Source organism: Pleurodeles waltl, chromosome 8, assembly GCF_031143425.1.
Source record: "Pleurodeles waltl isolate 20211129_DDA chromosome 8, aPleWal1.hap1.20221129, whole genome shotgun sequence".
Classification (NCBI taxonomy): Eukaryota; Metazoa; Chordata; class Amphibia; order Caudata; family Salamandridae; genus Pleurodeles; species Pleurodeles waltl.
Genome location: NC_090447.1, coordinates 25,472,992 through 25,499,405, shown reverse-complemented (window position 1 = coordinate 25,499,405; position 26,414 = coordinate 25,472,992). Strand labels below are relative to the sequence as shown.

The following is a 26,414-nucleotide window of genomic DNA, read 5'->3' as shown; positions in this document are numbered from 1 at the left end:
TTTGCAGAAAAGAGACTGACCAACAAGGTCCAGGGTACTCAACCTTTGAAGGGGAGTCTGGGCTGACCCTCAGCTGGCAGGAGAGCCAGCAGAAGCAGTTTCAACCCCCACAGGCAACTCACTGGAGCAGGCACAGTAAGTTGCAGTGAGGCTCAGTCAGCAGACCTGGAGAGGAATACCATGTTGCTAGATCAGCAGAGGAGAGACTGTCCTTGCGAGGATGAAGTGCTGGTGGCCGGACTATTTGGAGCCTGAAGATCCCTTGGAGCAGGCGTCAACAAGCCTTGTTTGCTGCAAGAGTCGCTGTGCACAGGGGTACTGTCCTGCAAGGAGAGGCAAGGGATCACCATCTCCCCAGTTGGACAGCAGGTAGAGAGGGCCAAAGGACCACTCAGAACCACCACCTTTGTTGGGGATTCTTCCTGGAGCTGCATGGCAGAAGATCCCAGCTGCCTGACGTTGCCTTGGGTGCCTGCGGATGAAGGGGAGCAACTCCTTCACTCCAAGGGAGATTCCTTCTTGCTTCTTTGGTGCAGCTGAAGTCTTGCCAACTCCAGAGGATGCACAGCCGTGGAAATGTTGCAATTGCTGGAAGGAGCCATGGAAACAAATGTTGCAAGGAGAGGTTGTCTCGGGAGTTGCAGGTGTGTTTGGTTCCTGTGAAGTCCAGCAGCGATTCAGGTGGCCAGGAGCAGAAGAGGTCGATGCAGAGGAGTCCTGGTAGAGTCTTGCACGTGGAATCTGGGGACCCACCTGCAAGGGAGCTCCTAAATAGCTGTAACAGGAAGCTTGGTCACTCTGCAGGGCGACAACCTATCAGAGGGGGTCACTCACGTTAGTCACCAGTCATGACCAACTAGATGCTCCCAGGGGTCTCCGCACGTCTTGTTTCCAAGATGGCAGATTCAAGTGGCCACCTAGAGGAGCTCTGGTCACTACCCGTGGTGTGGTGATGGGCAGGCGAATGGTCACTCCCCTTTCCTTTGTGTGGTTTCTCGCCAGAGAAAACCAGATTATGCAAGGAGGGCACCAAATGTGTCCTTCAAAGCAAGCCAGTGGCTCGGAGAGGCTACCCCATCTCCAGCCTTAAAACACCTATTGTGTCCTGGGATTGTTGGTAGGCTCCCAGGATCTCAGAGAGTGCTCCTTGAGAGTCGGTTCCCTGGTCCTGTCCTCCCCTGACGCACAGCAGTCCTCCCAGTGTCCCTGTTGGCCTCTGCCTCTGTCCCCTGAACCGTGTACCCACTGCCACTAACCTCAGGTCCCTGATTGTCTTGTGTGCAAGGTGTGGCCTGGACCCCTGTACAGGTGGGCATACTGCTGATTGATGTGTCCTGGGGACAGAGGTTTGGGGACGTTGAGTGGGTGCTGTGGTGTTGGTTCCTGATGGGGGAGGCTCTGTTGTAGTCTGTGACTGGGCTTGGGTGACTCACTGTCCAGTGGTCCCTGATGGGCCAGGTAGATCGTCCAGATCCTGAAGTCCAGAGTTACTGTCATCACTGTAGGCCTCTTCTGTTAGGGGACTGGATAGTGGTGGCACCTCCTCTCCAGTGACATTGGCTGGGGTACCTGTGGGGATGTAAATGATGTATTATGCTTCAGGTGTCTGACATTTGTACTTCTGTAGCTTCCCCTCTATGGTTGTTGTCCCCGCCACCTTTTGCTTGTATATGTTGGTGTATAGTGGTTATCCTAGTTTCCCTATGCTGTGCATGCTTTGATGATGAGTGTCCATGCAGGGCGGGGAGGGGTGTCCATGCTTTGATACAGCATGCAAGGCTTGGCATTGGGATTAGTGTGATGTGATGGTGGAGTGTGTTGGATGGAGTGGAGTGATCGGAGTGAGGGTGTGTGATGGCATGCAGGTATAGGGGGGTGATCATTGTTAACAGTTGACTTACCAGTGTCCAGTCCTCCTCCAACTCCGGCGTGTCCCTCAGGATGCAGTATTGCCAAGACTTGCTCCTCCCATGCTGTGAGTTGTGGGAGAGTAGGTGGGGGTCCACCGCCAGTCCTCTGTATAGCGAGCTGGTGTCTTGCTGCTATGGAACATACCTTCCCCCGTAGGTCGTTCCACCTCTTCCTGATGTCGTCCCTTTTTTTTGGGTGCAAATAGCTGTGGCTCTACCCTGACAATTTCCTCCACCATGACCCTTAAACTCCTCCTCAGTGAAACAGGGGTGCCTTTGTGGTGCAATGGGTGTTACGTGATGTGTGTTGGTCAGGGTGTGTTGGGTAATGTGTTGGGGTGTGTGATGGGGAGTGCGTGAGGGGTGTATGGGTGTGAGTGGTGTGTGTGTCTAGTTGTCGCAGTGGTCTTGGTGTCAGTCTTGTGGCAACAAATTGTATTCGTAAAGGGTTGTGGGTAATGTGGTTGGGTGTGGTGTGTGTATGGGTGTCAGGTGTGTTGTTTGAATTGGCCATTGTGGTGTTTTTTTGTCTGTCGGTGTCCATTGTGAGCGCAGCGGTATGTACTGCCAATGGTTTACCGCCGTTGAATGTTGCTGTGGTGATTCGTGGGTCATAATGTGATGGGCGTTGTTCTGTTGGCGTAACGGTGTGGGTTTTGGGACCGCCACTTTTCCACTGACCTTCGATCGGTGGATTTGTGTTGTGGCTGTATTCTGTCGGATTGGTGTGTGTGTGTCATAATATGGTGAACGGATATTCGCCAGCGCGGCGGTAAGCAACACTTACTGCCAGGGTCGTAAAGAGGGCCAATATTAGAAACATTTTATATGAGCTGGGAAGCAATCCTGACTGAAATGTGAGACTCTTGTTTTGATGGTGTTACAGGTGCCTTTGGTGTACGTGACTTTTGTTTGTATAATCAAAGACAAGGAAAACCCTGTATGGTCAGAGGAACTAGAACACCAGTATGATATGTGCACAATAGTCCCGTGGGACTGTTTCACATTTTGGACACCTCATAATAACACAGAGGGATCCATTACTTCATTTCATTTCTTGATTATTGTTAGAAATTGGGTCTCTAGTTGGCACAGGTATGCACCCTGCTCAAGTAGGGACCACAATCCTAGACAGGGTAAGTCAAATACTCACCATAAAGTAACCTGTGCTCTCTCTCTAGTAGTATAGCACAGAGCAGGCAATCTTAACTTCAGAGGCAATGTGCAAAGTATTTGTGCAACACTTGATAGTCAAAGAGTGAAAACAGTACACCAAAAATAGTGACCATGTTAGCAAAGTAGACCTTAATTTAGTGAACCAAACAAGACCAACATTACAAGAATCCAATGAGTAGAAGTCAAGATATGAATTTTTAAAGCTTAAATGAAACTGCTTAAAAACATAAAGTGCCACCCGGGCTATTCGGTTGTACAAGACCGGGATACATCCAAAAGTTCAGGCTGATAGCGATGGAGTGCAGGTCGGATACAGGGACTAGCCTTGAGCTGCCCTCAAGAGTACCTTAGTCCAGGAATGTGTTGAGGAGCAGCAGTGTTGATGCATCGTCTTCCATCCTGCCCGATGTAGCAATGCATTGGTTCAGTGATGTACAATCAGAGATGTGTCATAGGAGAACCCCTGAAATGTAGGTGATGCATTGTAGTCAACCCTAACAGCCGCCGTTACGATGCCCTCGAAGCAGTGCTTGCGGCAATGCGTTGATGTTGAAGGGAGATGCGTCAGTTCTGACTGGCTCAACGATTGCAATGCATGAATTTTTCTGCCAAACATCAGAAACCCCACCTCCAAGGGCTCAGGACTGGATTGGCACCACTTGGCAGAATAAACTCATAATTAGCAGAGTACCAAACATTGCAGGAGAGTTGGTGGACGTTTTTGATATCCCTAAGACTTCAAAACAGGAGGCAAGCCAACAAGCTGTTGAAGTCACTTAAGTTTTTGAGGGAGTAGAGATACAGGTCAAGTCTTTCTCACTCTCTGACAAGGTGGCAGGCAGCAGGGCAGGTACAGCAAAGCAGAAGTCCAGCTAAAGTCCAGCAGGGTGACATTCCTTTCAGCAGCACAGCAGTCATTCTTCATGGCAGAATGTTCTCAGGTCCAGAAGTGTACTGAGTTGGTGGTGCCATGGGTCCAGTACTTATACCCAGTTGTGCCTTTGCAGTGGGGGTGACTTCAGAGGGAGGCCTTTGATGTACACAAGGTCCCAGCTTTTCCTGGCCTGGCTCCACACTCACTACAGTGGGGTATGCAGCTCTTTGTTTACAGGCATAGCCCATTAAGGTGCAGATGCCAGCTCATCCCTCCCATCCTGCCTGGGTTGCCTCATCAGGATGTGGATGGCTCACCAGTCACACCTATGTTTCCTTTGTGTGTGGCTGTCTGGAAGGAATGCCCAAGAGCCCAACTGTCACCCACCCTACGTGTATTCAGACAGGCAGAAGACACAGAGTGGTTAAAGTAAGAAAATGCTAACTTTCTAAAAGTGCTATTTTAAGAATTACAGTTAAAGATAGACTTCACCGTAAGTTAGGATTTTACATTTTGTATCCAGAGACACCAAACTTGGGGGACCCATCTCTTCCCCTTTGGAATTTACACTTGTGGAGGTAATAATGTAACACCAATGTGAACCCATGGGAGAGATAGGCCTTGCAGTAGTGAAAAATGTATCTAAGGGTTTTTCACTGCCTGGCCATGTAAAATCTAAAAGCACGTCATACCTTTAAAATACACTGCATCCTGCCCTTGTGGCTATCCAGGGACTACATTAGGGTGACTTATATGTATTAAAAAGAAATGTTCGGGCCTGGCAAAGGGGTTAACATGCTAGGTCAATGTGGCAGTTTAAAACTGCGCTCACAGGCTCTGTAGTGGCAGGCCTCAGACATGTACAAAGGGTTACAGAAGTGAGTGGCATAATCAGTGCTGCAGGCCCACTAGTTGCAATTAATTTACAGACCCTGGGCACATGTAGTGTACTTTACTGGAGACTTATAAGTGAATGAAAATGCCAATTGTGGATAAGCCATTGTCACCAGGTTGTACTTTAGCACTGATTAGCAGTGGTAAAGTGCCCAAAGTACTAAAGCCAGCGAATAAAAAGTCAGAAAAACAGGTCAGAAGGCAAAAAGTCAGGGGGAACCACACCAAGAATAACAGGTCTAACAGTTATTCACCCCACAACAAATGTTCACAGTTTGACACCTCGTGGTGACTCAGAGGGATCAGTAGTTTATCTCTTAAATCAGTCCATTATGCAATAAATGTTTTTATGTCAGTTGAGACAAAGAAGTACTGGTCCAAGGTTAATGACTTTATTTCAATAGTATACATTGTTAAATATACACAGGGTAAATTCACTTGCAGTAATACATAGAAGGGTGAGTTACGTGCAGATGACACGTAACTCCCCCCCCCCCCCCCCCCAAAAAAAAGAGGGGTTTCACTTCTAGGCCGCCTCTGGGGCAAAAACAGCAGAATTAGTATAAAGTCTTTGAAGATAGAAACATGGCACCTGGCTATGTGTCCTAGTTGTCTCTGAAGTTTCGCTACCGATCAAGGTGGCACCCAGTCTCCCAGTTTGCACCTTTGGCGTTTTCTTCTACTTCCCCACGTTTGTCCTCTTTCAAGCGCTTCTTCCTGGAGGTGCTCATGCTTAGACATTTTCCAGTCTTCTGTATCTCTTGGCTGTGCTGGCGCCTGTGTTTTCTTCAGTCACTAATTTCTTAGTCTGAAGATTGGTATCAAGGTCTTGCCTGCTTGTTCGTCATTACTGTTTCTTTTATGGAAACTAGTAAACTATTTTGTGTGTTTGCTATAGACTGTAACATATCTGACACCATTATTACTGTATGACATGTTCTCCTTTCCTTTATTAATGTTCTGAAGGGTTCCAAGTACACCTCACTCTGACTGTCTGTACCACTAAAGAACCATCATCCATAGTGGTGAACCTGGGACAACATGAGGCCGTTAAAACAGTGTCTGAGAGACCATTGGTCCCAAGACGTATCCTGTCTCTTCATGCAGCCCAGGATGTTCTCTGGTAATTCAAGTGAGCATCTACTGTGCTGGGTGGATTTCCATCATAATGTCCCAACACAGACAGTTATGACAGATGACTCTGTGAGGGACTCTGGAGCACATATGCACCATCTTCAGATACAAGGACCAACGTGACAACTTCTCAGGAAATGAAGACGCAAAGAAGGGCATGATCCAGAGTAATTTTGAAGGAAATGCAATTAATGTGAAGTGGCTTATTGCCAAGTAGCTGCAGAAAATGGTTGTTCATATCCCAGGTATTAGAAATTAAGAAATTGACTAACTCGGCTGAGACTTCCAAAAAACATAACTGTTTTATAAATGAAGCTCTCTTGCATGACATCATCGCCAACTGGGGATTCCCTCAGTTCCACCTCTTAACAGATGCAGACACTAGCAGATGCTAAGACTTCGTCTCCAGGTACTACTAACTAGGTAGAAAGGGGAATGCCTTGTGGATTGACTAATCTGGGAGGCTTCTCAATGCTTTACCTCAGACTCACCGGATACCAGCAGTTCTCATTCAGCACATGGGCCTAATTGCACCACAGTGGCTCTAAAGCTCTGATTCACTTAACTTTTTCACCTGCCAAAGTGCACATGTATGTGATTTTCTTCTTTGTTAATTGCCAGAGGTAAGATCCTGTGGATGAGTGGGCTTTGTTTACTATTTAGTAATAGTAATAATACAACACAGCTCACTGAGTGAGGCTCAGTGCACATGGTTTTCGAACTGTGAAGGCTAAAAGTTAAGACAAATGTATGTGTTGACATTTTAATCAAGACAAAACATGGCCCTCATAATTGAGTGAAGCACTGGTATTCTAGCAGGATTAATAGGAGAATATACAGGTTACCAAAGAAGTCATTTCGCCAGTCCAGGGCTAGTTACCATGAGAAGCAGCCCATTGAAAATTGAAGTGTTGACTGAAAATGGTACAGGTTTTAAAGAATTATGTCAGTATATTTGGTGGTGATGTTGGAAGAAGACAATGTAGAGGTGTTGTGGTCAGAGTCTGTTAGAAACTATCTCCCTTTTTAGGTAAATTTTCTCTGCTGAGCACCCTAAGTGTTACAAACTTTAGAAAACTGTTTGTGCTGTGCCGCAGTCCACAGAGTGTTATCATTATTATTAGTAAGTACACATTTTTGAACTACTTCTATATGTGTGCATTTTAAATATAGGACATAGGTACTTTGCAGCCTCACTAAAGTTCCAGGCCTGCGCACCACAAAGGACCAAACATGTTTTGGCTAGATCTCGGTTATGTACCAAGATGTAGCCCATTTTGGGGTCAAAATATTATGATGTGATCATTTGTAAAATGTTTGTATTGTTGATACTTTTGTGGTATAGGGCCCACATATTAGGACTGTGAAGGAACACCACCAATATTTTAATAAATGACTTGACCTTAGTGTGGAATAATAGGTTTTAGGAACCCCCACACTATTATTTTGCCATGAATTATAAGTAAATGTGAATCTGTTTCTGCTGATTCTTTGCATGTGTTAAGCCAATGGATCCAGTCTTTTATTAAAAGTAGGATGCAAAACAAATAATAAGTAATTGCTTATTTTGTTTCTTTAGCCAGAGGACTTGTATGAAATGATGACGACCGCGTTGATAGAAAACAAACCAGCACTAGTTCAGCTAATCTTGGATCATCATCTTGACCTGAACGTGTTCCTGACTTGGGATAATCTGACCCTTATTTATAACAGCACTGACCCGCGGAAGCTCACCCGCAACATGCTAATGGAACTGGCAAAGAAGGACATGTTGCTGCCATCTGGCAAGAAGGTGCCAGGCATCCAGCTTCATCATGTAGCCACTGCTCTGAAAGGATTGCTTGGAGAATTCACTGAACCACTTTATCCACGTTTGAAAGTCTATAGAACCACACCTGAGAGCAAACCTACGGTAAAAGAGTGATGCACTTAAATCCTTTTTGTTACTTTGTATGCTTTCATTTAAACCCACAGATATTCATGCCGAAGTATGAATGTAATCTGATTGAGATCTGATGGTGCTTCCAGCAGCGGCCGTGGTGGTTTCGGGAGTTGCAGGAGTGCTGATGTACTGCTCTATAATGGAGGACTGTATAATGGTTTATACAGGTCAGAGGACTTATTAAAGAAAACTGTACTTCAGGAGGCACATTTATTTCTTTATATATGCCTATGGTATTTCTATTGTGCAAACCTAGCCAGAAGACAGCACTGAGGGATTTGGGAAGTTTGTGTAGTTACAAAACACAACTGGGAGAAAGCATCAGGGTGCTGAAGGATAGGTTATTTGCTACCCTTCTTGAAATCTCTGAACTCTCCTTGGCCTTATTTGGTAACAGGAAATTATTTTCCATAACAAGGTCAGCACACTTGGCCGTAGCCCAAGGAACTTACAAAATGCCACATGAACCATAATGTTTAGCTTCCAACAGCTAGTCACTTGTCCATTTTAAAAATGGCGAGAACACACACTTCAGGCACTTTTCCACCTAGTGGGAATGGTACGGTTTGGTTTGTGGATTTACACAATGCTTACTAACCTGAAGAACTTTGTTAGAGGGCAGCACTCTACTTCAAGGCGGACTAAGAGTCTGATTTGGACTTCAGCGGGTGGGTTACTCTCTCACAACGGTGACGGATATTCAGTCCACCGAAATATAAATCCCATTATTAAATCCTATTATTTCCTATAGAATTTATATTTCGGCGGACGGGATACCCGTCCCCATTGTGACAGAGTAACCCATCCGCCGAAATCTAAATCGAGCCCTAAGTATTACAGACCTTGTCATGCTTACCGAATCAAAGCTCTGTTGTGCAGTTTGTTATCTGATTCTTTGATGCTGCTTCTGTTATGGAGGGTTTGGGGCATGTGTGTTGCCTGTCTAGATCACATTTATAGGACTTTGTTGATTCCTATCCTTGTAAAATGGTAATTCAGTTGGTCTATTCTGCCCATTTTGTGTATTTTCAATAGGGGAAGGACAGGTTGCCAGCATCCCTTTGAATTCTAAGTGGATGCCAGCTTCTCTTATCATTGCCGGAAGCATCTCAGAGTTGTGTGGCTTCCATTGAGAAATAGGTCCCACCAATAGTATTTGTCATGTGCTGCCAACCTGGGTCACAATGTCTTTTTCTTAGTGTTTCTTAATCTTTACTTGTAAGGAAGTTGGACCATTGCCACTTATGCCTTATAGGTAATACAGAGAATCTTGAAAGTAGATCTTCTAGTGTCCAGGAGCCAGTAATGGACTTCTAGTTGCAGATTCCTTACCTTAACATTTCCCCCAGGCATCAGACTGGATCTGGAGATTATTCTCAGAACAGTACTCTTGCGTCCTGTCAGGTGGCGTTGGTCGACTCCGTGTCCGTCATTGGCGTCATGGTTGCCATGATGACGTTGGAGTCATAAATAGGCGCCCCCTCTGTACAGTGACGTTAGTTCTTTTCTTTCCGTGCCAGTCATTGATCCGGAGAGAGCCATCCTGAAGAGTTTTGTTGTGTTTTTTAGTGACTTTTGGTGTGTCGGGGGATATCCAGAAGACCAGGTTCAAGCCATGCGAGGACCGCATGATGTCAGTGACAGATCCGCACCGGGTCTGTTTATGGTGTTTGGAGCTCAACCACGGCCTAACGTTGTGCTCTGAGTTCCAGGCCATGCACCCGAAGTCTTCGAGGAAGCGGTCCCTAAAGCACATGGCGGCCCGGCAATTGACTCCACATCACTCCCGACCTTGCTCGAGAGGATGGTCTTGAGACCGCTCACAGAGTCACCACCACTCGTCTTCGGGTCACTTGGGTAAGAGGAAGAAGAAATTGAAGAAAGCTAGACATTCTTTGACTTCACCATGTTGCTAGGCCGATGCGACGTGGGACTAGCGTCGAAGCTCAAGGCCTCCGTCTGCGGAGCCTACTTCTGGGCCCGCTCTGCGCCTCCCTGAATTTCTGGGAACTGGAGCTATTAGGCCATGCGTCTCATATTTGGGCAGTCCGACCCCCTCATGAGGTTCCGTAGGGGCCTAAGGGTTTGGCTGGGGGTCCTTTTGGTTGTGTGTCGGCGGCTTTGGCCTTGAGGGCCCCTCCGGATCCGCTATCAGATCCATGTCGGTGCTGGTCATACTGTTGCGACCTTCCATGGTGCTAAATCGTCGACACGCACAACATCTGTTGGTGTAGGAGGCTGGTCTGGTTTGTAGTGGGTACCTTGGGTCCAGTTATCCCTTATTAGTGGAATGTAGTAGTGTTCTAGCAGCTTAGACTGATAGAGGTAGCTATAGCAGAGCAGCTTAGGCTGAACTAGGAGACATGCAAAGCTCCTACAATACCACTTATAGTTACACAGTACTTATACACAAGAAAAGACAATACTCATTGTTACCAAAAATAAAGGTAGTTTATTTGGATGCCACACGGCTAAAAATATCTTAGAGGCAATACTCCTTCTCAAGGTAAGTATTGTACACAATATATAGACTAGACACCAAAATAAGGTAAGTAATGAGATATAGGATAGTGCAAACAATAGGAAATGCTATAGAATGCAATAGGAGAAAATAGGTCTAGGGGAAACACAAACCATATACTGAGAAAGTGGTATGCGAATCACAAATTCCCCCCTAGACAAGTGTTGTGTGAAGAGAATCGCTGGGAGAGTAAGAAAACCACCAAGGTGAGTAAAATACCAGAGCCCAGGAAAGTACGAGTAAAGTACTGCAAGTTTCCCTAGGACACACTACAAGTCATGATTAGAGTTATTGCAAGAACCAAGCAAGACTGCAAACAACAAATGGTGGATTCCTGGACCTGAAAACCTGCAAAGAGAGGAGACTAAGTTCAGAAGTCGGAAGAAATTCCATGGAGGACAGGAGCCCCTGCCAACCTAGAAGAGGGTGCAAAAGAAGAGTCCCCTGTTGGACAAAGGCTACAGAAATGAACCAAAGGAAGATGATTGCGGGTTCCTGCGTGATGCAATGGATGTCCCACGAAGAGATGTTGGATGCAGGCGAGTTTCGGCGCTGGATTTATCAAACAAGCCTTGGTTCAAGCAAAGTCACGTTTTGCTTCAAAGTGGCGCTATCTGGACCCAGGAGGGACCTGGGGGCCTCAACTCGGACTGTGGAGGCAGAGGGGGCTCCCAACACTGGAGGGAACCCACAGATTACCAGGCAGCACCCACAGAGGTCCCAGGACACGGGGACTAAGAAGGTGCAAATTGCGGTTGGTGCAACACTACAAAGGAAGGTCCCACGCCACCGGAGGACAACTCAGTGTGTTGAGCGTCGCAGGATTGAGTGCTGGGGACCTGGGCCAGCTGTGCATGAAGGATTCTTGCAAATAGTGCACAGAGACCTCAGGAGGTGAAGATGACGCAGTGCACAGGGGTACTGTCGCAAACCGGGAAGGCAAGCTCTTACCTCCAAATTTGGAAAGCAGGACTATAGGACAGTCTGTGTCAAAGGAGCACGCTCGTCGCCAGGAGAGGAGTCCAAGAAAACCAGTTGTCGACTTAGAAGGTGCCTGCTTTAGCAGGGAAGTGACTCCGTCACTCCACGGGAGATTTCTTCGGTCCTTCTGGTGCAGGGTGAAGACAGGGAGTACCCAGGAAAAGTAGCCCTTCTGGATACTTTGTTGCTGTTACAGCAGTTCCTGGAGCAGTCTGCGGTCAATCCAAGGTCAGAGGATGAAGGAGTAGTTGCAGAGGATTCCTGATGGAAACTTTCAAGCAAAATCTGAAGAGGAACCCACAGGAGAGACCCTAAATAGCCCTGAGAGGGATTTTGGCTATCTTATCAGGTATGGACCTATCAGGAGGGGTCTCTGATGTCACCTGCTGGCACTGGCCACTCAGAGGCCTCCAGAGTGTCCCCACACCTTGGAAAACAAGATGGCTGAAGTCTCAGACACACTGGAGGAGCTCTGGGCACCACCCCTGGGGTGGTGATGGACAGGGGAGTGGCCACTCCCCTTTTCTTTATCCAGTTTCGTGCCAGAGCAGGGACTGGGGGTCCCTGAACCGGTGTAGATTGGCTTATGCAAGGAGGGCACCATCTGTGCCCTTCAAAGCATTTCCAGAGGCTGGGGGAGGCTACCCCTCCCAGCCTGTTAAACCTATTTCCAAAGGGAGAGGATGTAACACCCTCCTCCCAAAGGAAATGCTTTGTTCTGCCTTCCTGGGACTGAGCTGCTCAGACCCCAGTAGGGCAGAACCCTGTCTGTGAGGTGGCAGCAGCTGTAGCTACAGTGCAAGCCTCAGAGAGCTGGTTTGGCAGTACTGGGGATCCATGGTGGAGCCCCAGGATGCATGAAATTGGCTCCCCAATACCAGATTTGGAATGAGGGGGCAATTCCATGATCTTAGACACCTTACATGGCCATATTCGGAGTTACCTTTGTGAAGCTACATATAGGTATTGACCTTTATGTAGTGCACATGTGTAATGGCATCCCCGCACTCACAAAGTCTGGGGAACTGGCCCTGGACTGCGCGGGGGCACCTTTGCTAGTGCAAGGGTGCCCTCACACTTCGTAACTTTGCACCTAATCTTCAGTAAATGAAGGTGACTTATAAGTTACTTAAGTGCAGTGAAAATGACTGTGAAATAGTGTGTGCACTATTTTATGCAGGCTGCAGTGGCAGTCCTGTGAAAGGGTTTGTCTAAGCTCATTATGGGTTGCAAAAGAAATGCTACAGCCCAATGCCCTGGGTACCTAGGTACCATATACCAGGGACTTATAAAGGGGGTTCCAGTGTGCCAATTGAAATTGGTAAATGAAGTCACTAACCTATAGTAATAAATTTAAAAGCAGAGAAAGCATAAGCACCGAGGTGGTGGTTAGAAGAGCCTCAGTGACACAGTTAAGCACTACTGACAACACACACATTAGGCCACAAACTATGAGAACTGGAGTCCTGACCAGCAGGATCCCAGTGAGACAGGCAAAACACACTGACATATAGGGTTTTCATTATGAGCACTGGGGTCCTGGCTAGCAAAATCAAAATTCTGAGACTGGACCAACTTGGTAAAAATATTTTTTCTTCCTCCAGTCTGGCGTTGCGGTCAGTGAATTGCCTTTTGGCCCGCTATACCCATTCATTTTGTGATATGGTCGCGCAAGTCGTGCTGAAGATCCCAATGGAGGCTCGGGGTATCATCTCTCAAGCTGTTGCTGGTGGGAGAGGTGTTGCAAAGTTCACTGTTCGATGTGGACTGGACACGACCGACTCTCTGAGTAGATCAGTTGCATTGACAGTGGCCTTGAGGCACCACGCACGGTTAATGTTATCTGATTGTTTGGGTGATGTCCAACAAACCCTAATGGACATACCCTTCAAAGGCACAGGTCTCTTCGGAGACAAGGCAGACTCAGCGCTTGAGAGGTTCAAGGAGTACCGGGCTATGGCTCGGTCCCTTGGCCTTTTTACTGCCCCTCGCCCTCAACAGTATGCCTTTCGCCCCTTTCATGGCCACAGAAGGGGCTCCCTATCGCATCTCATTTCCAGCCACTGTGCTACCCACGCTACTCAGCCCCTGCTTGGCCGGGGACGCGGAATCTCAAGGGCTCATGGTACAGGGAACCAGTGGTCTGCCCAGTCCACCCGCCCCTGCAGCAGCCTCCAAGCCTTCCTAGTCTGTCCCCCCATCTCAGACCAGTTGGAAGCAGGATTCGCCTTCACCTCCCCCACTGGGAATCCGTTACGACAGACAGGTTGGTTTAGCAGATTGTTTGAAGGGGCTACTTCCTCCCCTTCAACACTGCTCCTTCGGCCGTGCCTCCATTGTACGGCCGCTTACCGCAGGATCATCTGGCACCTCTCCATGAGGATGTCGGGGCTCTCTAGGCCAAGGGAGCCATAGAGAGGGTGCCTGCGCCAGAAATAGGTTCTGGTTGTTATTCCCGCTACTTTCTGGTGCCCAAAAAGGACAAAGGCCTATATCCTATGCTAAACCTTCGGGCCCTCAATCTCTTCCCCAAGAAGGAGAAGTTCAAAATGCTTACTCTGGCTCAGGTGCTGTCTGCCTTGGACCCAGGAGACTGGATGGTAGCGTTGGATTTGCAGGACACTTAATTCCATATACCCATCTTGCCTGCCCACAGGCGCTGCTGGCAATTCGTGGTAGGTCATGAGCACTTTTAATTTACTGTGCTCCCCTTCGGCCTTACCGGTGCCCCTCAGGTGTTCATGTAAGTGATGGCTGAGGTTGCAGGTCATCTGCTTAGGTTAGGGGTTTCGGTCTTCCTCTACCTCGATGACAGGCTGTTGAAGGCTGACATGCCCCAGAAAGTTGTCTCCCACTTTCAGACTACGGAAAACTTGCTTCACATGCCGGGGTTCACCATAAACATGCAAAAGTCAAACCTGACTCACCTTCAGACGCTCCCTTTCATCTGAGCTTTTCTGGACACAGTGCAGTTTCAAGCCTATCCTCCCGAAGAGTGAGTCCAGGATATTCAGGCTATGATTCTGATGTTTCAGTCCTTACCCTGAGTTTCGGTGAAAATGACTGAGGCTGCTGGGCCTCATGGCCTCCTGCATCCTGCAGGTGACACATGCCAGATGGCATATGAGGGCTCTACAGTGGAACCTGAAGTTCCAGTGGGCACAGCATCAGGGAAATCTCTTCAACATGGTCCAGAACTCGGAGGGGACTGCAAAAGACCCGCAGTGGTAGCTTTCGGATCAGTATCGGGTCAACAGCAGATCCCTTCCCCAACCAGATCTTACAGTAAGCCCGACGCGCCACTCCTGGGATGGGGCAGCCTCATGGGAGATGCAGAGATCAGAGGTATCTGGTCTCCAGCAGAGTCTGCACTCCACATCAATCTTCTGAAGCTCCAGTCAAACAGGCTTTCATTGAAGGCATTCCTTCCCTCTCTCAAAGGGAAAATGGTGCAGATATTCACAGACAACACTACCACCATGTGGTACCGAAACAAACAAGGTGAAGTGGTGTCCTGGACCCTTTGTCAAGAGGCTCTGCGCCTCTGGACGTGGCTGGCTCATCAGGACATTACCCTGGTAGTTCAACATCAGGCGGGCTCTCTGAATGCCAGCGCAGACAAACTCAGCTGTTGATTCATAGTCGATCACAAATGGCGTCTCCATCTGGAGGTGGCGCAAGGCCTCTTTCAAGGTCTCTAACCAAGGAGAGCCATGGTTAGATCTGTTCACCTGTGCAGAGAACGTGCAGTGTCAGCTGTTTTGCGCGTTGGAGTTTCCAAGGCGGCACTCACTCGTTGACACATTTTGTCATGAGTGGAACCCAGGCCTCCTTTATGCCTTCCTGCCAGTGCCACTTCTGTCCAGAGTTCTAAAGAAGATCAAGTACAACCGGGCCCAAGTAATACTTGTGGCTCTGGACAGGGCACGAAGAGTTTGGTATCCAGAGCTACTGAGCATGACTGCAGATACTCCAGTCAGACTTCCCCTTCTGGAGGATCTTCTGTCACAGCAAAAGGGGAGGGACGGTCCTCCACTCGAACCTGTCCATTCTTCGCCGTCATGTGTGGAGATTGAGTGGCAGCAGTTGACAGCTTTTGTCCTTCCGGCCAAAGTATGTGATGTTAATTTGGCAGCCAGGCGTCCCTTCCACCAAAATGGTATAAGCCTGTCCTTGGCATAAATTTGCGGCATGGTGTACCAACAAGTCTGTTTATCCCCTCTCTGCTCCTCTTTCTAAGGTTCTCTTGTTCATTATTTCTTTAGCCCAGCAGGGCGCTGCTTTGGGCACCCTTAAAGGTTACTTATCGGCTATCTCAGCCTTTCTTAGATTACCGGACCAACCTTCCCTTTTCAAGTCTCCTATTGTTGGTAGATTCCTTAAGGGACTCACCCATGTGTTTCCTCCCACACCATTTATTATGCCCCAGTAGGACCTCAATCTGGTCCTCACTTAATTAATGTGTGCCCCTTTTGAGCCATTGCGCAATTTTCCATTGCAGCCCCTTACTCTCAAAACTGTTTTTTTATTGCCGTCATCTCTGCTCGCAGACTGAGTGAGCTTCAAGCTCTTTCTTCCAAACTCCCATTTTTGTCTGTTCACCCTGACAAATTGGTGTTTCGTACAAGGGCCTCCTTCCTTTGTAAGGTTGATACACCCCTTCATGTAGGCCAATCCATCACTTTGCCTACTTTTTACGCTCCCCACTTCCTTCTCTTGAAGAGGCGAGACTCTACCATCTGGATCCACAAAGAGCATTTGCGTTCTACCTCAATCGTACTAAAGATTTCCGGGTGGACGATCAACTCTTTGTCTGTTATGTGGGTGCGAAGAAAGGGAAGGCATTGCAGAAGTGTACCATCTCTCAATGGGTACTACTTTGCATCAAAATGTGCTACGATTTGGCAAAGAAGCAACCCCCTGAGGGCTTGCGTGCTCAATACACCAGAGCAACTGCTGCTACCAGAGCGTTGGCATGCGGAGATTCTGTCCTGGATAGCTACCCCGCAGCAATGTGGGCATCTCTGCACATGTTCACAAGACATTACCGCCTGAACATTCAGGTCTGTAGTTGTTCGGCTCTGCAGGACTTTTTAGTATGATTTTGGCTCGCAGCCCCCCACAGGGAATGGTATTGCTTGGGTATCTATTCTAAGGTAAGGGATCTGCAACTAGAAACTAGAAGTCACTATCAGATGAACAAGTTACTTACCTTTGGTAACGATTTATCTGGTAGAGATATATTCTAGTTGCAGATTCCTTACTGACTCACCCATCCTCCCCTCTTGCGAACTGATTTCTAGGGGCAGGGATTCCCTTGTCAGGGTCTTAGCTCTGCCGCGCTATTTTGTGTTCTTCTTGGCTCCATGCTTTGGCGTGGAAAGTTGTGAAAAGAAACTGACGTCACCGCACCAAGGCGGTGACAATGTTGACCCCGACGTCATCACGGCGACCACGACGCCAACAACAGACGCAGTCTCGACTCACAACGCACAAGGGTACTGCTTGAAGAAAAATCTCCGGATTCATTCTGATGCCTGGGGTAAGTTCTAAGGTAAGGAATCTGCTACTAGAATATGTCTCTACCAGGTTGTAGGAAAATGGCTCCTTGTTGCAGTTAGCCCTCCCCCCCCCCCCACCCCCAGCCCCACCCCACCCCCTAAACACACACTTTTTGCCTGATATTGATGCTGACTTGACTAAGAAGTGTGCTTGGACCCTGCTAACCAGGCCCCGGCACCAGTGTTCTTTCACTAAAAATGTACCATTGTTTCCACAATTGACACACTCCTGGCACACAAATAAGTCCCTTGTAAAAGGTAGCAGAGGTACCAAGGGCCCTGTGACCAGGGAAGGTCCCTAAGGGCTGCAGCATGTGTTGTGCCACCCTAAGGGACCCCCCACCTTACACATGCACACTGCCATTGCAGATTGTGTGTGTTGGCTTGGGAGAAAAAGGCATCAGGATGCCATGCACACAAAATACTGCCTGTGGCATAGGTAAGTCACCCCACTAGCAGGCCTTAAAGCTCTAAGGCAGGGTGCACTATACCACAGGTGAGGACATAGCTGCATGAGCAATATGCCCCAACAGTACATTCTTAGACATTGTAAGTACAGTGTGGCCATATTAAGTATATGGTCTGGGAGTTTGTCAAAACAAACTCCACAGCTCCATGATGGCTACACTGATTGGGAAGTTTGGTATCAAACTTCTTAGAATAATAAACCCACACTGATGCCAGTGCTGGATTTGTTACAAAATGCACACAGAGGGCATCTTAGAGATGCCCCCTGTGTTTTACCCAATCCGTCAGTGCAGGAGTGACTGGTCTGTGCCAGCCTGCTACTGACGGACGAGTCTCTGACCTCCTGAGGTGAGAGCCTTTGTGCTCTCTGAGGCCAGAAACAAAGCCTGAGCTGAGTGAAGGTGCTTAACACCTCCCCCTGCAAGAACTGTAACACCTAGCAATGAGCCTCAAAGGCTCAGGCTTTGTGTTACAATGCCCAAGGGCACTCCAGCTAGTGGAGATGCCCGCCCCCCGGACACAGCCCCGACTTTTGGCAGCAAGTCCAGAGGAGTTCATTGGAAAAACAAGGAGGAGTCACCCTTCAGCCACGACAAGCCCCTAAGGTGTCCTGAACTGAGGTGACCCCTTCCTCAGAAAGTCCTCCATCTTGCTTTGGGGGATTTAGCCCAATAGGATTAGGGATGTGCCCCCCTCCCTAAAGGGAGGAGGCACAAGGAGGGTGTAGTCACCCTCGGGGACAGTAGCAATTGGCTACTGCCCCCCAACCCTAAACACACCCCTAAATCTAGTATTTAGGGGCGACCCTGAACCCAGGAAATCAGATTTCCTGATGACCTGAACAAGAAGGACTGCTGACCTGAAAGCCCAGCAGAGACGACGGAGACAACAACTAACTTGGCCCCAGCCTTACTGGCTTGTCTCCAGATGCAAAAACCTGCAACAGCGATGCATCCAGCAGGACCAGTGACCTCTGCCGACTCAGAGGATTGCCCTGCAACCTAAAGGACCAAGAAACTCCTGTGGACCGCGGCTCTGTCTAATCTACAAAGAAGAAATCATCTTTAAAGGGACTCCAGCCTCACTCCGGAAGTGTGAGTCCCCAACACTCAGCACCCAACGCTCCCGGCTCGTGTCCAGAGAAACCAACACTGCAGCGAGGACCCCCAGGCGACTCCCCCAACCTGGACACCTTGAGACAACCTCCCTGCACTGCCACGCGATGCCTGCAGAGAGAATCCAGAGGCTCCCTCTGACTGCAACTGCCTGGTAACAAAGAACCCGACGCCTGGAAGAAGTACTGCACCCGCAGCCCCCAGGCCCAAGAGAATCCAACTACCAGTGCAGGAGTGACCAGCAGGCGGCTATCATCGTTGTCCAGTCAGTGGCTGGCCCAAGAAGCCCCCATGTCCCTCCATTGGAACGAATACTAAATCTGACACCTGCTTTGCACACTGCACCCGGCCGCCCCGGTGCCACTGAGTGTGTATTTTGTGTGCCTGTTTGTGACCCCCCAGTGCTCTACAATACCTTCTTGGTCTGCTCCCCTAGCACGCAGGTACTTACCTGCTAGCAGACTGGAACCGGAGCACCCCTAGTCTCCATGGGGCACCTATGCTATTTGGGCCCTAGTTTGACCTCTGCACCTGACCTGCCCTGTGTTGCTGGTGGTTTGGGGTTGCGTTGAACCCCCAACAGTGCCTATGACCTGGAGACTGAACTTGTAAGTGCTATACTTACCTGCTAAACTAACTTGTACTTCCCTCCCCCAGGAACTGTTCATTTTTGCACAGTGTCCACCTTAAAATAGCTTATTGGCATTTTTGCCAAAACTGTGTACCTTACTGTCTTACTTCAAAGTTCCATACTTACCTATGCCAAGTACCTTACAATGTATGTATTTACTTGAATTCTGAATCTTGTGGTTCTGAAATAAATTAAGAAAATAATATTTTTCTATATAAAAACGTATTGGCCTGTAGTTAAGTCTTTGAATGTGTGTTCTCATTTATTGCCTGTGTGTGCACAACAAATGCTTTACACTACCCTCTATTAAGCCTTCTGCTCGACCACACTACCACAAAACAGAGCATTGGTATTATTTAATTTTGCCACTATCAACCTCTAAGGCAGTGGTTCCCAAACTTTTTTGACCCGCGGCTCCCTTAACCTACTGGCAGTGGTCGCTGTTCCCCGTTATGTTACTTATTTCGGTAGGTGGGTCAGGATTACAATCGTAGATGTAATGCTATCCTATCAACTGTAGAGCGTCTTGCAATGTCAACAACTGATTGGAAAGATAGAGGGTTATCGAACTGAACTCTTACTGCGTTGTGATTTAGTGCTCTTTTTTTTTTTTTTTAAAGGGTGCGACTTTAGGTTTTTCCTGAGCAGCGTTGTGAGGCCCTGATAAATATAGGAATGTTGTTTCAGATCCTGGGTTCACTGATAGAGGTCTCCTGTCTAGTTTTTTTTATTTTTTGCACTTTATTGCCTCCAGTCTGATGGTATCAGTGGGCCTCAAAACTACGTAAAAGAGCACTGTGCAAAGTCAGTAAAAAGATTTCCAAAAAAAGTACACAATTTTATGTTGCAAGCAAATTCCTTCTTCGGGCAGGCACATTCAAATCCCTAAAAAAGGTGTGTTCACTCCAAAATAGTTTGGGCCAAGCCACAGAAGAAATGTGTGTGAATCGGAGTCGCTGCCAGCGTTGCTGTTCTACCTGAAGAGCATGGAGGGGGACAGAGGTAGGGTCACTACTAGGTTCTCCTTAACAGAGTGGGATAAACAACAAACTCCTTACTTTCTCTATACACTACTATTCATTTTCCTCTCACGCCCAGTTACTGAACAATAAAAAATGTTTACACTTGCATGTCAGCAGACACTGTGTATAGTAGAGTGTTTTCAGTTTCTTGGCTGGGATAGCTGTGGACTGGAGTTGCTTGGTCTTTTATGGAGGTTAAGTATCCTTATAAAGTAAGAAAAGGTGAACCTTGAATAGACAATAAGACAAGGATTAATCCTGCCTTGCTTTCTTATTGTCTTAGTTCAAATAAAAATGAAAATGACAATTTGTTTGAGAGAATCGCTCTCACAATCAATCGTTCAAGTGCTATAGAAAAAGTTTTATGAGGTTATGAAGGGGACAATGGAAGTTTGTACAATTAATATCTTTTATAGTACAGTTGTTTTGAATTTATCTTTTGCAGTTTGTCATGCCCAAAATAAGCAGATTACGCCAAATAAATATTTTATTGGTAATTATTGGTGCAAGGACAGGAAGTGAGAGATCATCCTCAACGCGAGAGAGCCAAAGTGAGTGAGGGGAAAAAAGGGAAACATTTTTAAAAGCTACATTCGTTCCTTGAATTCCTTGAAAGTATCATGTAAAAGACCTTGCACGGCTAGCCCATGCCAGAAAGTGATGACACGGGCTTTATACGGCTAGCAGGCAGTTCATTGATTGCCTTATAGGAGAAGAAAGGCAGTGCGAGCCTCTGAGCACCTTTCAAGAGGGCTGTCTAAGCCCTGCACCCAGCTTCCATCCCCACATTTCTCACACATCCAAAGCTGCAGCAATTGAGGCTTTCATGTCTCGCTCTGCTGAAATACAGGACAGAGCAGGAACTGCTGCTGCAGGCTGGAGGGACTAGTAACATTCACTTCTGCACTCTTCAAGAATAATGCACTGCTGCCATCTAGTGGTAAACGTTAGCGGTTTTATGCTTATACTGAAAACCTCAAATTTCTGTCTAGATGTTAACCGGCGATTATTTCTTCAATTCGAAATTTAAAACCTTTGGTGCACGGCGCCCTTGGCGCCTTTTACTGGTGCACTGGGGCACCACTGCACACAGATTGGGAACCACTGCTCTAAGGGGAACCCTTGGACTCTGTGCACACTATCTCTCACTTTGAGATAGTATATACAGAGCCAACTTCCTACACAGGTAAATCATTACCAACGGTAAGTGACTTGTTCTTAAAGCAGAGGAAATGTAGTCTTATAGGTTTAAGTGTAATAGTTGTCTCAGCGCTACACAAGATCAGACTCTGGACAACCTCACAGCCGTCAAAAACGCCATCCACACACACCACCAACTCATCCGAGCTGCCAAGAGAACCACCTTCAAAGACCGAATGAACAACAATGCACACAGCCACAAGGAGCTCTTCAACGTCGTGAAGGAACTCTCCAACCCCAGCTCCAACTCCATCCCGCCATCCCAAGACCTCGGCGACTCCCTAGCCTCCTACTTCCACCGGAAGATTGCAGACATCCACGACTGCTTCAGCACCCAGACCTCCCGGCAACCACCAACACCACAGATTCACCTCAGACCAACCTCCTGATCTCCTGGACCCCCGTCAACGACACCATCGAAATCATGAACACCATCCACTCCAGCTCTCCATCTGACTCCTGCCCTCACCACATCCTCAACAAAGCAAGCTCCATCATCGCACCTAAACTACGGAGGACCATCTACAGCTCCTTCAAGTCCGCCACCTTCCTGGCGAGCTGGAAACACGCCGAGATCAATGCCCTGCTCAAAAAACCCAAGGCGGACCCAAAGGACCTCAAGAACTTCCGGCCTATCTCCCTGCTCCCCTTCCCAGCAAAAGTCATCGAGAAGCCTGTCAACAGACAACTAACCCGCTTCCTCGAGGAAAACCGCACCCTGGACCCTTCCCAATCAGGATTGCACAGCAACCACAGCACCGAAACCTCCCTCCTTGCCGCCACCGACGACATCAGAACCATACTGGACAGCGGCGAAACCGCGGCCCTCATCCTCCTGGACCTCTTGTCCACGTTCGACACCATCTGCCACCACACCCTACTCTCACGCCTCAGGAGTCCTGGAATCCACGACAGCGCCTAGGACTGGGTCACCTCCTTTCTCACCGGCAGGCCCCAAAGAGTCTGCCTCCCCCCATTCCGCTCGGAGGCCACCAAAATCATCTGCGGCGTACCTCAGGGTTCATCCCTCAGCCCGACCTCCTTCAACGTCTACATGGCCCCTCTTGCTAACATCGCCCGATCCCACAACCTCAACATCATCTCATACGCTGACAACACCCAGCTGATCCTCTCCCTCACCAAGGAGTCCGCCAAGACCAGCCTCCAAGAAGGAATGAAGGCCATCGCCGAATGGATGAAGAGCAGCTGCCTCAAACTCAATTCCAACAAGAAGGAAGTCCTCATCTTCGGTTCTGCCCCCTCTGCATGGGAAGACTCCTGGCGGCCTGCCACTATCGAAACGGCACCAACTCCCACCGACCACGCACGCAACCTAGGATTCATCTTGGATCCCTCACTGGCCATGACCCAGCAAGTCAACGGCATCTCCTCCTCCTGCTTCAACACCCTCCGCATGCTCCGAAAGATCTACAAATGGATACCCACTGAAACCAGAAGAACAGTCACCCAAGCCCTCGTAAGCAGCAATCTGGACTACGGCAATGCCCTCTATGCAGGAACCACGGCCAAACTCCAGAAGAGGCTGCAACGCATTCAGAACGGCTCTGCACGCCCCATCCTGGACATCCCCCACCACTTCCACATCACAGACCACCTGAAAAACCTGCACTGGCTCCCAGTGGGAAGAGAAGAGAATCACCTTCAAACTCCTCACCCACGCTCACAAAGCACTGCACAACATCGGACAAGAATACCTCAACAGATGACTATCCTACACCCCGACCCGGCATCGCTGCTCCGCCGACCTCACCCTCGCAACCGTCCTACGCGTGCACAGAACTACAACCGGCAGTAGATCATTCTCGCGCCTCGCTGCCAAAACGTGGAGCACTCTTCCCACCCACCTGCGCCAGACCAAAGACCTTCTTAACTTCAGGAAACCTCTCAAGATCTGGCTGTTCGAGCAGTAGCAGCACCTCCCCCCCAGCACTTGAGACCCTCACGGGAGAGTGGTGCACTTTACAAAATCCTGACTGATTTATTGATTACTTGGTAGACCACTTTTAAGCCCATGATACAAACCATTTGCATAATCCGGTTGTGATATAATGAGGGAGGTAGGTGGCTGGTCGTTTTTTGAGAAACCCAGAAGTGGAAAGACTTGTGGCAGTATCTGCATCGCATTAATTGCATTTTGCCAGTGGATTAACCTGAGAATTAATGGAGAGGGCGAAGTCCATAATGACTCCGCAGTTTATTACTTCTATTGAGGTTGTTGATGGCACACCAAAAATAAGTTTAAAATGTTGACATTTGCTCAAGTCTGCTGGCTTTGGTTCTAGAGGACAGGATGGTGCCCCTGGCCCTGTAAAATGCATACTTTCTTGTGCTCATCCTGCAATTCCAAAGGAAGTATCTCCACTTAGGTTGGGAACAGACATATTCCAATTCACCGTCCTGCCTTGAAGGTTATGTTGATGTCCTGCCTACTGGTTGGGGATACACATATCCCAGTACTTCAACCGAAACGCTGTTGAAGGTGAGCTTGCCTCTGCTAGTCTTGGACCACAGTGTCGATGACAGAGGGCAGTGTTGTCACTGTCCATCCTAGGTGTTTCATCAATGAGTTTAAATGCCATCTTCAGCCTTTTCAGAGTATTCACTTTAAAGGTTCCGTTCAGGGTATGATTGACCTAAAGTCCCCACCTTTGCAGCAAGTCTCAGACCATCAGGTTATGATCCTCATGTTTCAGGTGAGGCCTGCAGTTCCTGGTTCTGAGGCTTATTGGTCTCTGGCATCATGCACCCTGTTGGTGCTTCACGTCTATTGCCAAATGTAGGCCATACCATGGAATCTGGGACTTCATATGGTCCAGCACCAGGAAAGTGTTTCAGACATAATCCATGTGTCCGATAAGCTGGCTTCAGGTCACTGTTGAATGAAGGATGTCAGTCTGAGTTGCGGCAGGCTGTTCTCCTTGTGCCCTGCAAAGCAGAGTGGTGATGGACGCATTATCTCTGGGGTTTGTGGAGCAGGGTCACCTGGATGAAGTGAAGATCATAGAATCCTTACCAATGGAGCAGCGCCACCACTTAAATCTTTAGGAGCTGCCTTGCGATCTAGCAGGCCCTCCGGATGCATCAAGGGAAAATCAATCCAGGTTCTGAGGAACAACTGAACTGCCATGTGCTGCTGTAGAACAAAGGACAGAATAGCGTTTTGTGTGCCCTTTGTCTAGTAGCTCTAATATTGTGACACTTTACAGGATTTCTCTGCTGGTTAGTCATCTAGTGAGATTGCTCAATATCAAGTCAAACAATCTCAAAAAGTGAAATCTTGCTCACCACGAGTGCCTTCAGCACTTGGAATTGGCACAGGCTTCTTGGTCCAGTTGGGCATGGCGTTGGTTGACCTAATCCACACCTTGAGAAACACTTCTCTCTAGAGTATCCTTCTCAGGGTTCTCCGCAAGACCTGCTCTGCCTTCATTAGAACTTCGACTTGCATTTATAGTGAACCTCCTAATGGCATGAGTCAAAAGACAAGTAGCCCTCCTGATCACTGATGCTTTGCCAAACACAAGACACAATGTTGTTTGCAAACCATAGGTTCATATGCTTCTGGATTCTGTGTCTCACAGCAGACCGGGATTCCTGGCGTTGGACCAGGACCAGCTCCGACACGTTCTCTGATAAGGCAAGGATATTTGTACTTGGTCAAACTTTCAAGTGTACAGTCAAGATGCCAATAGTGGTACTACATTCAGCGTGATCATAACAAAATGAAAATATCGGAAGCAAACCCACAACAGTGAGTAGATAAGGAAGACTGATGCGTTACCACTCTGTAGCTCCTCACTGACTTTAAAATGGCACTAAACCTGACTCATTCACAGAAGAAGGCTTATCAAAAGCCCTGCTAGGGGTATTATTATGTACCATTTTCTGTATTCTTTGTAAAAAGTTAGGCTGACGAGACTGCAAAAGCTACCTCTATTCCAGACCAAATAATGTGCCTTCTCCAAAGGCACTAGCATAAAAGCTGCTGGAGCTGCAAGTTGCGTCCTGGAATTGTATTAGATGAGACCAAACACCCACAGTGCTCTGGGCCTGAGAGGAACTACATTGACATAGTCCACACTATACTGTGGGTGGATTAAATAATGTGAAGGAAGCATTGTCAAGGCAGCTGCTGTAGACAATGTCTCAGTGCCCCTTTCTGGGGATTTCATTTTGTTCTGATCACATCAGCTCCTCCAGATAATTAAGGCCGTCAGTAGCTAGACCGAAAACAAATCCATAATGTCCGGTTGCTGATCAGCATGTCCTAGTAAAATTTCCAGGCATTGGGGATTTAGCCAAAAACTAATTGGTCACTGTGCCTAACGTTGGCAGGCAAGTTTTATGGTTATACTTTATCTTAACAAATTGTTAGTGAATTGCATAATTTTTGTGAAGTTTGACCCAAGAATTGATGTCAGATTACGGTGGGGGATTCCTTCAAATAGTGTTTCCTGAACATTCTGGTACTTTAGTATTCACCTTACTATCCTGGGCACCTGGGCACATATCGATGTAATACGCATTGAAACTGTGTGAAACAATTCAAGAGGCAAGATAGGGCGCCTTTCAATCAGTGTTTGTTTTTGTCCTCATCCACCTTGCTTTTCTTTACCTCCGGCCTCAGAACCTTCTGCCCAGCAACTAGCCATCTTTTCTATCTGAACGCTGTAGGAAGCTGGCCTGGTTTGTGGTGGACACCTATGGTGTTATCACCCTATACCAGGTCCAGGTATCCCCTATTAGTGAAGTGTAGGCAGTGTCTAGGACGCCAGGGCTCTCTAGAGGTAGCTGTGGATGAGCAGCCGAGGCTTATCTAGGAGACATGCAAAGCTTATGTACCACTTTAGTTACACAGCACTTACACACATGAAAGAACCACACAGTTACAAAAATAAAAGTACTTTATTATAGTAACTCAAATACTAGAATACTCCTAGGCAGTCCCCCCACTGGAGGTAATT

At 47.9% G+C, this 26,414-nt stretch overlaps 1 protein-coding gene across 1 annotated transcript in view; it reads left to right on the top strand.

Moving 5' to 3' along the window:
- The window catches only part of LOC138249319 (transient receptor potential cation channel subfamily M member 2-like), a 1,037,937-nt gene that overhangs the window by 381,984 nt on the left and 629,539 nt on the right, over nucleotides 1-26,414 (top strand). Inside the window, exon 17 of the mRNA XM_069203278.1 lies at nucleotides 7,568-7,900. Coding sequence (XP_069059379.1) covers nucleotides 7,568-7,900 — 333 coding nt within the window. The remainder of the gene's footprint in view (nucleotides 1-7,567; nucleotides 7,901-26,414) is intronic.